The sequence below is a fragment of the Trachurus japonicus genome, chromosome 9 (assembly GCF_045865225.1).
Source record: "Trachurus japonicus isolate A0001 chromosome 9, Traja_1.0".
Classification (NCBI taxonomy): Eukaryota; Metazoa; Chordata; class Actinopteri; order Carangiformes; family Carangidae; genus Trachurus; species Trachurus japonicus.
Window position 1 is genome coordinate 20624968 of NC_140915.1, and position 13674 is coordinate 20638641.

Consider the following 13674-nt stretch of genomic DNA (forward strand, 5'->3'; position numbering starts at 1 on the left):
GAAAGGCTCAGTCAGTGTTTAGTTGAGGTCTAGCTGTAGCGCTTTAGTAGGTGTTTCATGTTTCTGAATGTTTCTGAATTCCTGAATTTTCCGCGATATCAATTCTGGTGCAGTATATACATTTAGCACTCTCATTTTTTATGTATGTGAAATGCATTTCATTCTTTACCCTTCAGTGTCTCTTCTAAGACAGAAGAGTACCCTGAAATGACACCCAGAAAGACAACAACACTCAAAATATTTTTATTGCAAGGTTTTACACATTATGCATGAAAAAAAACAACAATGTTGCATCGTAGTCAAACATCCTCCACACACCTTATGATCTGTCTGGCATTTTGAATGAGAATGTATCCTGTAAGGACATTGTTGTCTAGTTTGGTAATGTAAAGCCAAAAACAGAAAACTCCTCTCTTTGGATTTGTGAATGTATGTGTCTTGTGAGTAACTGTGCCATTTCTAAAAAGTCTCATGTGATGGAGTGACTGAGTATCTGCTAGGAAGACATGTTTGTATCGTATGCTTAAATGTGAAAATGAGTTCAAGTTTTAAAGTTCAAACAGTACTTCTATGACTTCAATGTGGTTTCATGTTAAAATGTTTTATATCGTGAAAAGTTTGTACATACTGTAATTGCAAATAGTATACTGCCGATAAATTGTAAATTATTAAAACTATTGCGAAGGGTCATTGACAATTATTTCTTAACTTTCAGCTGCTTCTTTCTTCCATACTTATTTGGTACTTGTTTATGGACAATCCAAGAACTTCTACATAAATCTTACAAGGGTTCATTAGGTCTGCTATTAATTTATCCATATTGTTCTTTAGAGCATAAGTGCATCTCAGCTGGAAATGTTTTCAACCTTTAAAACAAATCCCCAAGTTTTTTTTGTTTAGTTTTTTTTTTTAATGTCGCACTTGCTACTAGGCTACACAACACAGTTTAAGAATGAACCCACACAAAGGAGCAAATTGTGTTGTAAGGACATTTGTGTCTTCCCTGGTCCAAACTGTTGTCGTTGCCTTTATGTTCTGCTGTGAAAAAGAGTCCCTTGCTGTTGTAAAATCAAAAACCTTCGTTCCAATGAAAGTGACTGTTCTAAGTGGAAAATGGCCGATCAAATAAAGCTTCTATGCCTACTAAGTGACTAATTGAAGCATCATTTCCTGACCCGTCTCTGGCTTGTTGAGTGGTGGTTGGTTAGCTGCACAGAAGCAAAATGAAACTGTAATTTAATTCAATCAGCAATGGCCTCACTCTAAAACAAAATCTATAGCTGATTTAAAGCTTTTAAGGTCACATGCCAGTATTTGATTCCCTGTCTGTACAGGGGAGCATCTGAAAATCATCCAGCTTCCAGGAAAATCTGCATGGAGGTGGTTGGGCTTTACCACTTGGGGTGACCTTGCTGAGACTGTGCTTCCAGTCTGCAGGCAGCCAGGTGTTGCTCACAAAGAGAAAACAGATAACTCTGAAGCTGAGCGGCTGATTTTGTGTGTGTGCATCTTGCTGTAGCATTGATGTCCTTACTTGAAAAAACAAAATAAATCAAATCCAGAATAGATTTTTTATTTTGTGTTGAGTCATTCTGACCATCTGTCATTTGACTTATGCATTGTACGCACCTGGTAACCAATCCTTTAGGTACTCATCATATTATTGTTGCTTTGCACTTACCTGTTATCAAGAGAATCTGAGCAACAGCAGCATCATCAGTTGAGTTGGACTGGATGGGTATTATGTGTTTTTATAGCACACTTAAGTGGTTGAGGGAAGGAAAAGGAACATGCATGCACTTTCTTTGTGTGGATTATTTTTCATCCAATACAATGATTTCTGTAAATGTTCTTATCCTGTGGCTGTTATTGGTATTTTTTTGCTAATTAATGGGCTAATGCACTTCAGCTCACTATGCTTTTTGAGGAAAAAGTGAAAGAAAGGCATGAATATAAATATGACCTTGGATTTTATTGTCAGTCTGTTGCTCAAGAAATGTGAAAAAAGGAAATATTTTGTTCATTGTGTAAGAGTGTGTGCATGTTTGTGTCTTGTCTGTCTTTCTCTGTCGCACACACTCACACAGAGACATACACTTGGACAAACACAAACATGAGGGGGAGGCAGAGGTGTGGGAGGTAGAGATGGATGATGGTATTCAGACAGTTTTAAGAGGGGCAGCAACAAAATGCACAGTTTCAGAGAAGTTTGGAGAGTGAGGAGGAGGCAGAGTAGTTTCAGCAGCCGCTCGTGCTGTGTACCATTTGTACAGGGTAGAGCCATGGCATGTTAAAATGGACAGAGACGCCAAAATGTAATACAATCTGCTAAAAATCAATTCATTTTGGTCAATGATTTCCAACCTTTTGGCTAGTGACCCTCAATGACCTGACAACTGAAATCCATGTATTCAAAATGTCACAAAGGTTAAGGTTTATGACATTACTGTAATCAGTTATTGGGTGTTTTATTCATTCAAACCTTTATTTATTCTTGAAATGGACATTGAGGCTTTACCCTCATTTGCAATGTTGTCGAGATCACAATCTGTATTCAAATCAAAAGCACATTATAAAAAGCATAATGCATATAGGACAAATCACAAATAAACCATGCATATAGGACAAAACACAGTTGCAAAAGGTCAAATTAAAAAAGAATGATTTATCATCATTCAGTGGTGGAAAATACAATTAGAACCAAAAATACACCCAGACTGTTTTCACTGAAACACAATTTTTACCACATGCATGACCCCTGGACTAAAATGTCCACCCACAGTGAGAGACATTTAACATCAGTTACTCCCAAAATATTTGTGATACATATAAGGCTGGGTTTTGACTAAACATGAAAATCACTTTTGACATGGGTTTCAATTTTTTTTTACTCCTTCCTGGCCAGTTGTTTTTGCTGCAAAAACACATGATTTCTTTATTGTCAGTGACTACTATATTTTTATTTTATTATTTTACTTGTTATTATTATTTTTTTTATTCCTGTCTATATTCTGAAGGTTTTTACAGAGGGGATTGTTGATATATCATTCATAAAACATTTTATTCCAAAATACATGGCAATTTTTTTTTTTTTTTTGGTGACAGTATTTTCTCATTTACAGAGTGATAAAAAGAGATATCCAAAATCCCCTCTGTAAAAACTTCTGACTCTAATACAGTATGTCAACAAAATAAAACAAGAATTTTGAAAGTGGCAGTTCTGGAAATGTATGCAAATTAGCACATATTTCATTAGATATTGCCTCATTTACATATTTAAACATAAAATTTGACAAAACTTGTAATACAAAAAATATTTGTCTTAATGTGAGTGATAAACTTGGGAAGTTTCATTGTGATATCTGTTGGATATCTGAATGGACTTTCATTCTGAAACTCTGGACATCCAGAGTTTACCCAAAGATACACCTTCTTGCCAAAAATCAGGCCCCAGTGACCTTTCATTTGACCGTGGCGAGTTGGGAAAGTGTGAGAGGTGGACAAAAATGTCTAGAGGTCATCTGAGTGCCTGGGGGGTTAAATGATCACATAGCTGTGTGAAAAATATCTGATACAAATGAAACAAAACAGCTAATTTGGGACCCACTGTATATTGACTAACCAACCTAGATGTTGATAATTAGTCAAAAAGCTGCTAAATGTTTTAAATATCTTGTGTTTTTCATATGCATCCCACACTACACAACAGAGATGTTGATGTTATTTTAACCATGAGGCTACAAGAGCAACATCAAGACAAACTTGTTGAAATTCAGTATGTGGTCTACTCTTGAGGCGAGTAAGCACATTAGCAGCATATTCATTGACTCTCTGTCTGAGTCTCACAGACTGTCATTCTCTGGCAGACCAAAGTTCCAAGGCAGATGGCAGTCAGTGATGGCCTTCTCGACAACATGAGATCCACAGAAGCGGCACTAATGGAGGGCACGGTCTGGTGGCCTATTGTCTGAGCCAACTGTTATTCTAGCCTGAGGTGCTGGGACTTGGCTCACTGCAGTACAGTAGCTGAGTCATTAAGCATTGGGTGGTCATTTAAGAAATACAGGAAATCACTTGAAACCGCCAGCCATTATCTCAGTCTATTATGCACAAAGTATGTACAGTATCTGGATTACCTCTGGTGATACAGTGCTCAAAATCCCAGTTTTTATGATACTTTTTTTGTGACAGGACTCAGGAGCCACATATAATCAAATATTTGCACTACAAAATAATAAAGTGTACTGCAGTGTACCATCATATAAAAGGCTTGCTTTTCAAAATGCCATGCAATTTCTGCATTGCTCTTTAAATTGCTTTAGCTACAGGATGAATGGAATTGAATGGGATGCTTACCTTGAAGGAGATGTAGTTCTCAGTGAATGAAAGGCAGAGATTGTGAGTATGAAGTATTTGAGCTTGTCTTTCTAATTTTTTTTCTATTTAATGACTCAGCTTTTGGTTCAGAGTCAGAGAGGTGTATTTCCATCTCCAAAATACCACTGCTACTGCAGTTAAAAGCATCTTAACTGTCATTTGCAATGAATTTAGGTTGAAGTGCACATTAATTTAACATCCTAGTTGTAAGGCAGGACCAAATGGTCCGAAAATGATAGGCAGCAGGAATTAATGCTCAATAACACAAGTTCGCCTGCTCTACAGCTGCTAAAAAACAAAAAAATTATTCCCTCTTGGGCTGCCATTATGTGATGGATATGCACAGCGTGGCCCCCTGTCTGCCTGTGATGTATGTCCATAATTAGACAGAGAAGTGCATCCTACATACAAATATGGGAACACATCCTCATTGGATAGCAGAGAATCACAAGAAATGAAAGAGATATAGCAGATTGTCATGGACTCCATCATCTTACCACCCTCGCCTCCCTGTCTCTCTGAACTCTTTGGAGAAATGGCAAAGATAATCATTTTAATCTAATCTGGATTCATGCAACCTTTGGCAATGCCTTAATGGATCCCTTGCCATGATCCCAGAGGCCTTGTTGCAGTTTTCCTCAAAAGTGTTATGAAATCAATTCCACTTATAGACACAAATTTCCTCTTCTTTGAAAAGCGATGAGGAGGAAACAGTCCTCAAATCTCTGTTGCCCTCCAGTGTTTGCTAGTCCACATCACAACTCTCAAGTCAATACACAATAACAAGTGCGTTTTTGTATCTACCCCCTGATTGTGTCATAAGTGATCCCCTGCAGCAGACCCCCTTCTTTAACTGTTATTTAGACTAAATGAACTGATTGTAGTATGTGTCATTGAATAAGGCATGAATTGTGAAGCATGAATTGTTACAAAACTAAAAATTGGTACAAGAACAGTAGCTAAGCGTTGAGATAATGACAAGTTCAGGTCATTTTGTTTGTCATGTGAGTTTGGGGGGATGGATAGAAAGTTGAACAAGTCGGTGCAGTTGTCTTGGGACTTTTCACATGCCCTTTCTTTGCTCAGATGGCAAACAGCCACAACTTTTAAGACAAGTGAGTGCTGAGATTAATAGGTTAGGTTGGAAGCTTTATGACAAGTAGATGAGTGAACCTTAAAGCAGAAGTAAGTGATCCGGTGGTTTTGGCTAACTTCCTGTCAGCTGATGGAGTAGCAGTCCCTGCCCTCGTCCCTACGTCACCACATTCATGTGCATCCCTTGGCTGCACACACAGAGAGGACCGCCCCTTTATGCCGTTCTCTCTCCCCATTGGATAAAGGTTGTAGGATACAAGTAGAGCACTGGAAAAGAGAGTAACGACACGCATTGGAAAAATTGTTGTCTACATTAATGTTTCGATCTACATTTTGTAATAAACAAATTATAAGTTTAATTTGATATGACCAAGACACCTAAAAACAAAAACACTGCCGTTTTCATCAATTTACAAGCAAGTGGGCAACACACATACATTGGAGTGAATGAATTTTCTGGGCGCTTTTGCAATACCCATATCCTGCCACTCGGGGCGCAAAACCCTTACCACGGGAGTCAATGGTGGTGTCTCTACTCTCTTTTCTTTTCCAGTGCTCTAGATACAAGTAGAGCACTGGAAAAGAGAGTAACGACACGCATTGGCTCAATGGAAGCGCCTCCTGATGGCGGAATATGGGTATTGCAAAAGCGCCCAAGAACTGACAACTCTGCATTGTTGGTGAACGAGCAAGTGTGGCATTTTCAATAATTTAAGGACATTTATAGATCACCCACGTTAATAGCATCATTGAGGACCCTTTACAGATAAACATTAACACATAGGCGAGTAAAAAAAAAACAGTTGTCTACATTAATGTTTCAATCTACATTTTGTAATAAACAAATAATAAGTATAATCTGATATGACCAAGATGCCTAAAAACAAAAACACGGCCGTTTTCATCAATTTACAAGCAAGTGGGCAACACACACATATTGGAGTGAACGAGTTTTCTGGGCGCTTTTGCAATACCCATATCCTGCCACTCGGGGCGCACAACCCTTACCACGGGAGTCAATGGTGGTGTCGCTACTCTCTTTTCCAGTGCTCTAGATACAAGGAAAGTTTTCACCTCGGCTTACAGCAGAGCAGAGTGACTGACAGACCCGTGTTTCAGACCAAACACTGTGTAGAAGTGATTGCTGTCGGAAGATATAACTATTTAAGACTTATATTAACACAAATATATCACTTACTTCTGCTTTAACACAAATATTCCACTTACTTCTGCTTTAAGATGAGTTTGTTTGCAAGTTTGGGTACCAGTCCAAGAACAGGAGGGGGTCGGGGGTAGGAGGAGTTTCTCAAGAATTTTTGCACATTTCCAGTTTATCATGTGTTCACATTTCTTTCTACTCCCTCTGAGAATATAAATCCCCAACAAGAACAAAATGTAACTGCAAAACTGCGTCAGACCTTGTTCAAGCCTCTTCCTCTGTGCTGTTCTTCGTTCACCATGAAGGTAGGTAAATTTTACACACAGTAATGGGGATATCACAAACACATTTTCAGACTTTTGTAAAAGATCTTAGTTGTGCAATTCCAGAGTGGGAATATTTTGTCATTCACCTTGTTGTGTTTATTGTTGCTATATCATCTTCACAATCTACCCAGTTTCCTGCTCTCATCCTCTTTTCTCTCACTTCTTCAGAACATTGCACAACTCTTTTTAGCGGTCTTGCCATGGATGCTATTACTGTTCATTCCCAAAGGGTAAATTACTTTTTCCTTTATTGTTTCACAGGCATCATTGACATTCTTGGAATGAATTGTTTTCATTTATTAAATAATTTGATTGAAATGTTATTTCCAAGGTTTTGTCAGCAGAGAGTTCATTGCCAGTGGGGTCCCTTTGGTGGTTGGTCAGAGTGTGATCCATGCACCAAACTACAGGTTAGAAGAGTCGATTTTGCCAACTTGTTCCTCACTCTTATGATCTTTGAAATTAAAATCAGCTATGGTAATGATTAGTGCATCTCTTTGAAATGCACAAAACTGGTGTGCATTATTGTTGCTTTTTATTTTTCTGAATTGAGATATTTCATAATAAGGCATTTTTATCTTTGTTTTTTCCCCCCATAATCTTTGTTACAGACAAGAAGCCGGGCTATGGATGTCTATGCACAGTTTGGAGGGAACCCCTGTGGTGGAGGAAGAACTGAAACCAGGCTCTGTCAAACCACACGAGGCTGCCCTCTGGAGGAAGGATGTGGAGACAGGTTTCGCTGCCGTTCAGGTTTGAAATCTCTGCTCACTCTTATTATCATGAAAAAACAGTGATGATGCTTTCTGGTTTACTGGCTGTATTTTGCCCTCCAGGGAAGTGTATTAGCAAGTCACTGGTGTGTAATGGAGATCAGGATTGCGAAGAAGATGGACTCGATGAACGTTCCTGTGAAACTGATGCCAACTTTGTGTGTAAAGAGTACCCCTACCCACCTGGCAGTGACCTCTTTGGATTGGGGTACGGATTGAATCTTCATTTCCATTTGCATTTGTGTAATCGTACAAACACAAATAAATGCATGTATAGTACTATATGTTTATCGTTGCAACTATGTTGTTGATTTTGTAGGTATGATGCAGTGACAGGACTGTGGAGGGGCATTGTCATCAATACAAGGAGCTATGGTGGGCAATGTCGCACCATCTTCAGCGGTGTTCACCGACTTCAGTATCGACTGCCCCTTAGTACTATCCAGTACAGCCATATGGTTGGTTACTCAGGAAACTCCTACAATTGATACCATTTATTTTGTTGGCCACTTATTTCAGGTATCCATTTCTGGCAACCTGGTAAATGGAAGCCCAAAATGTACTCTGTTTTGGTCTCCACCAACCTTTAAGGGACAAATATATCTCTCAAGCTGCCAGATATGCCATTGCACCACCTAGTCTCCCACTAAGTCTGTCAGCGTTTTGGTGCTGGCAAGATTGGTGAGAACTGTGAGACGGAACCAAAATCCCAAGAATAAGCTGAGAGATATTTCACTGCCCCATAGAGCTTGGGAGATTTCCTCCAGAGTCAGGTAAACGTGCAATGGTGGTGCAATTGCTTCAATATTTGCTGTTTTTAAATGTCATTTCCATTTGTTGATATACAATGTAACCGTGTATGCTGTGTTTAACAAGTTGGACATCTTGCATTTCTGAATTATATCAAATTGATTATTGAATGACATGACATGAAAGTCCAGTTACCTTTGTCCTCAGGTTACGGCTCAGAGTTACTTCCGTGATGAAATGTTCAGAAGTGAATGGGATTATGTGAAGAATATTGTCAAAAAAGGGACAGTGACTGGGACAACAACAGGACACAGCAACTATAAATTCTTACGCACAGATAGCACAAAGAAGGTTTGTAAGATCATACAATGCAATTGTTTTTAAAAGGAAAACTTAAAGCAGAAAATCAAACATGGTAAATGATTTCTAATTCCTTTTTATTCCTTACAGGAGCACAGGTTTATGGTTTTAAAGAATGATATTGAGATAGCTCAATTCCAGAGCAACTCTCCTCAGTACCTCTCAGTATCGGAGGAGCTGTGGAAGGCACTGGCCAAACTTCCATCTGTCTATGACTACGCCGCCTACAGGAAGGTTCTGGAGAGGTTTGGTACACACTACGTGTCTGAGGGCAGCCTCGGGGGCTCCCTCAGAATCATGGCCAAGATTGATACAGAAACTATAAGTTACCTAGGTGAGGATTCATAAGTCATCAGCAATGTTTTGATGACAGACATAAAACACCCACTGTCAGACTCGTGCTTGTTGCATTGTTGAGATTCTTTACCATGACACATTTTGGGAATGAAGTAATGTTCTTGTGCTATTGCAAAAACAAGAATGCAACTCTTTTGCATCTCTAAAATATATCTGAGCATCTGTGATGAAAGTGAATCATATTTAAGAATATATTTTCTTGAGTAGATTATTCTTTGAAGAGAACAAGGCATGACTTTTTCATGTAGTTTTCTAAGAGTTTTCAAATAAACATTTAATAGATTTTCTAATGTACAGTAAAGTATGCAAGTTTAACTGTAGACAATTAGAGGCAAATTTCTAATGCCAAATCAAACCTCATGTTGATTAAAATTCTAATTCCATCCATAATGTTGCCCCAATGCTGCTGCTCATCTTTGAGTCTAATTTTTGTTTTTACCTTTGTTTCAAAGAGACTTGGAGCAGCTCATTCCAGGAGTGTGACAAGAGTGTACGCTGGATTTTATTTATCCCTATTTACTCAAATAATTGCGACAGTGGCAGCAATTCTTTCACAGACGGAAATGGTAATAGTTCATATTAACTCAAAAACATTTAAAGCACTAAAAATTCTAAATAACTGTCCTTGATTACTTCTCCTAACTTTTTAAAAATAGAATTTAAAAGGCCTGATGATGTACAGATAAATGTGACTGTTGAGGGAGGAGACCCCCAGTATAGCGGAGCACTGAACGTAAGGGAGCTTGGTGATCCAAAGAAGAACGAGGAACACTTATCAAACTGGGCTGATTCTATTAAATATTTTCCAAAGATCACAAATAAAAAGGTAAGGAAAAGTAAAGTAAGCCTCTTGAACTTAAGAACCCTGAATGTATTGTTGGATTTACCTATTTTGCCTATTAGTATATCATCCTGACATGCAACATTTCCATCTCTCTTCACTTTGACTCTCTCACCCTAACCCCTGTTTTCGGCAGCTGCGGCCACTGTCAGAGCTGGTGAAAGAGGTTCAGTGTGCCGGGGTAAAAAAGATTTACCTTCGCAGAGCCATAGAGCAGTATCTTGCAGAGAGCCACCCCTGCCACTGCCGACCCTGCAGAAACAATGGCATTGCTATCATGGATGGAAATGAATGCAAATGCATCTGTAAACCTGGCACACAAGGAACAGCGTGTGAGATCGGAGCTGAATCGGAGGGTCAGCCAGGTAGGTAGTGCATATCAGACAGATCCTTTATCACTGAGCCAATTGATGTCGCTGCTGTAGATGTACATGTTTCCTTTTTCCTGAGAATTTAGTCAATGATAAACTCCCCTTAAAGTAACTTGTCTGGGTGTGGCAGTGTGCTATAATTTTGATCTTTTTCTGAATACAGTATACTGGAAATAAGCTAGCCATTCTTTGTTGAACAAATAATGTAATTTTTCTCCTTACCTTCATTTGTCTCTTAAAACTAAGGGGTGATCGATGGTAGCTGGTCCTGCTGGTCTGCCTGGTCATCATGCTCTGGCAATCGAAAGTCACGAAGTCGCTCCTGCTCGAATCCATCACCTCAAAATGGAGGACAGGGTTGTATTGGAGAAACCACAGAGACGTCTGAATGTGAAGACCAAGATCTGCAACACTATCGGTCAGAGCAATCTTAAATTTCATCATGCAGTATGACTGGTGTATCATTAGCACCAGCAGTCATTGCAAATGAATTCTGTGAGTTTCAAGTTTCACACTGAGGTTCGTCAATACGCTGTTATATACAGTAACATCCTGCTTTTTTACAACTTGTCTTCAGAACCATTGAGCCTCAGTGCTTTGACGCAACTCTCCCACCAGTTCCCAAGTGTGGAACCCCACCTGCTCTCATCAATGGCTACATCCTGGTAAAAAAGAAGCAAAGCTTGAGTTTTCTGTTCTTGGTTACAAACAGTTCATAATCACATTAATTGCAACTTTTTTAGTTTCAAGTATGACCAAGCAGACAGTACACAGAGTGTTACTTACTTGCCAAGTAATTTGTTCAGTTGTTTAGTTAGAAGTTATTTGATAAGCCTAATCACTGAATCTCCGAAGCACATTTGAGACAAGCATGAAAAAACAGGCACAATGGTGGGAAATGATTGTATGTGCTGTAGAAACTTTATATTTACATTCAGAAAATAAAAGGGACATTTTGTACGATAGAGGCTATGAAATCAAATATTGAATGTGTCTAGTATTAATTTAGGTGAACATGCCTCAAAGACATGCTTGCTTTGGTAATCCATATTTTAGTATCTTAATTTTGAGTGTTAAACAAAAATCAAACCAAGTTGTGGTCACCTTGTTACCATTTTTTCCCCCGCAGGAACCTAAGGACATTTACTTGGTGGGTAACAGGGTTGAGTACACCTGCACTGATGGTTACTATCTTGCTGGTGTGAAAACTATACAATGCACTGCTGCCCAAACCTGGTCATCCAGACCTGGACGGTGTGCAAGTGAGTGACCAGTGACCAAAGTTTTAACATTAACCCTATTGAATTGCATTGTAACTCTGTTAAACTCCACCTTCTATTCCAGGCTCAAAGTGCAGGTTAGCGTCCCTCTCTGATGATGTCTTAGCCTCACCTTTAAAGCAGGCCTATGACATAGGGGAGACAGTCACTTTGTCCTGTCCAGAGGGCAGACAGCTACAAGGAGAAGCAACAGTTATGTGTGACCCTAGTCTGAATTTTTCACCAAATCCAGCAGATATCACATGCAGCAAAGGTAAATTTCACGCCGAGGTTCACAGATGGTTTTCGTGCAGTATATTGTATACTTTAGTGTTGTGCATACACACTGTACATGATTTATTGTTGCATTGTATTGAAATATGGAAGAATGATTTCTATGTATTCCACAGTCAGCGTACAAGAAGAAGTTACTCCCACAGTCCAATGTAAACCTTGGGAGAAGTCTTCTAGAGGAGAGTGTGTTTGCAAAATGGCCTTTGAATGCGGGTATGTTTATTAACCCTCAGTTTTGTCATATGAACATTGAATTGAATTATCAGATTTGATTTTCATGCACTTGTTATCACATTCCTATAAAGATGATGGTGTTTTTGTCACCAGTTCTTCTTTGGAGTTGTGCGCCACTGCTGTTTCGGGTACTCGAAGATCAGCCCTTCTGAGTGTGTGCAAAATGCATGCACTGCAGTGTCTAGGGAAGCAATACACGATAGCAGAAGAAAGCAACTGCGACTGGCCACAGCGCAACACAGCAGGCTGCACCAAATGTCACATATGGGAGACCTGTGATGGTAGGGACGTCCACGTTTACTACAATCAATACCAATGTGTGGTGTTGTTGTGGTTATTCATTTCCTATATCTTCACACCATTCTTACAGATCAAACCAACGAGTGCCGCTGCAAGGACACTGCAGATTGCTCGACCCCAGGAATAAATGTGTGTGTCCGTATTGGGGAGGATGCAACCGCAGCCCCTCAGAATATGAGTGAGTGTGAAGCAGGGTTACGTCGATGTAAAGGAGAAAAAGTGTCAGTTGTGAGTATCCTGCCCTGCGCTTCCTGAGTATGCAGGAGGGCTGGGCTGATGATTGCTCAATTTAGTTTACATACAGTATAAACTGTCAGTTATATTTTTTGACAGAATTCATTTTGTTCACTACTTTACATTGTTAAGGTCACACAATTAAGCATGTATGAAACAAAATGTAACAAGTTTCAAAACAACCAAATAAATAGTAAAGAAATTCCTTTCCGTGCTTGTACTTTTTTTTCCCAACAAATTGAGAACTACATGTCTCTTGAGATAAGGTTTGAAATTAATATATATGTTCTGGACTGAGATGGTCTGTTTCAAAAGATCTTCTTTCCTTACTAAATCAGACGGTTCTCAGCCTGCCAAGCAAACCCCTGCTGACAGTCTATTCCTGCCTCTGGCTCACTGCCCTCTCACAGTGTCAGTATGTGAGTGAGTGAGTGAGTGAGTGAGTGAGTGAGTGAGTGAGTGAGTGAGTGAGTGAGTGAGTGAGTGAGTGAGTGAGTGAGTGAGTGTCAACCTGCCTTCAAGAGTGTGTGAAGGCAACAGCTTCTTAATTTCTCCCCTGTCACACCAACATGTTTTGTGCACCAGTCTGATGTGCAATTACACTATGTTGCACACAAAGTCTGATGGGTGAGAGGAAGGTGGCAGAGCTTAAACGCTTGAATACACATGGTTATACTCTTAAAGGGGGGATACACACAAACGGAAAGGGAGGATATTCAGGCATTTACTGGCAAGCTATCACTTCATCTGGGTGTGCTCTAAATTCAAGAGAACAGCTTCATTGCAACACTCTAGCCAAAGTATTCACATCACTCCCCTCTTTTGTGAGTGTTTTGATGATGGTGGCGTAAAGTTGGGCCATAATCTACCAGGGGTGTCTACCAACTGTGTTGGCATAGCATACTGTATGATTCAAACTATTTTTCATACACATCAAAACATTC

At 39.4% G+C, this 13674-nt stretch overlaps 1 protein-coding gene across 1 annotated transcript; it reads left to right on the forward strand.

Moving 5' to 3' along the window:
• Positions 1–6883: 6883 nt before the first annotated feature.
• Positions 6884–12934, forward strand: c7a (complement component 7a). The gene is made up of 18 exons (XM_085786494.1): positions 6884–6936; positions 7126–7187; positions 7289–7367; positions 7569–7710; positions 7794–7938; positions 8050–8188; positions 8688–8831; positions 8931–9174; positions 9650–9763; positions 9854–10023; positions 10175–10403; positions 10656–10827; positions 10987–11074; positions 11539–11671; positions 11754–11942; positions 12079–12175; positions 12290–12477; positions 12567–12934. The coding sequence occupies exons 1-18, from the start codon at positions 6931–6933 to the stop codon at positions 12749–12751; spliced, it is 2526 nt and encodes an 841-aa protein (XP_085642620.1). The 5' UTR covers positions 6884–6930; the 3' UTR covers positions 12752–12934.
• The last annotated feature ends 740 nt before the right edge of the window (positions 12935–13674 follow it).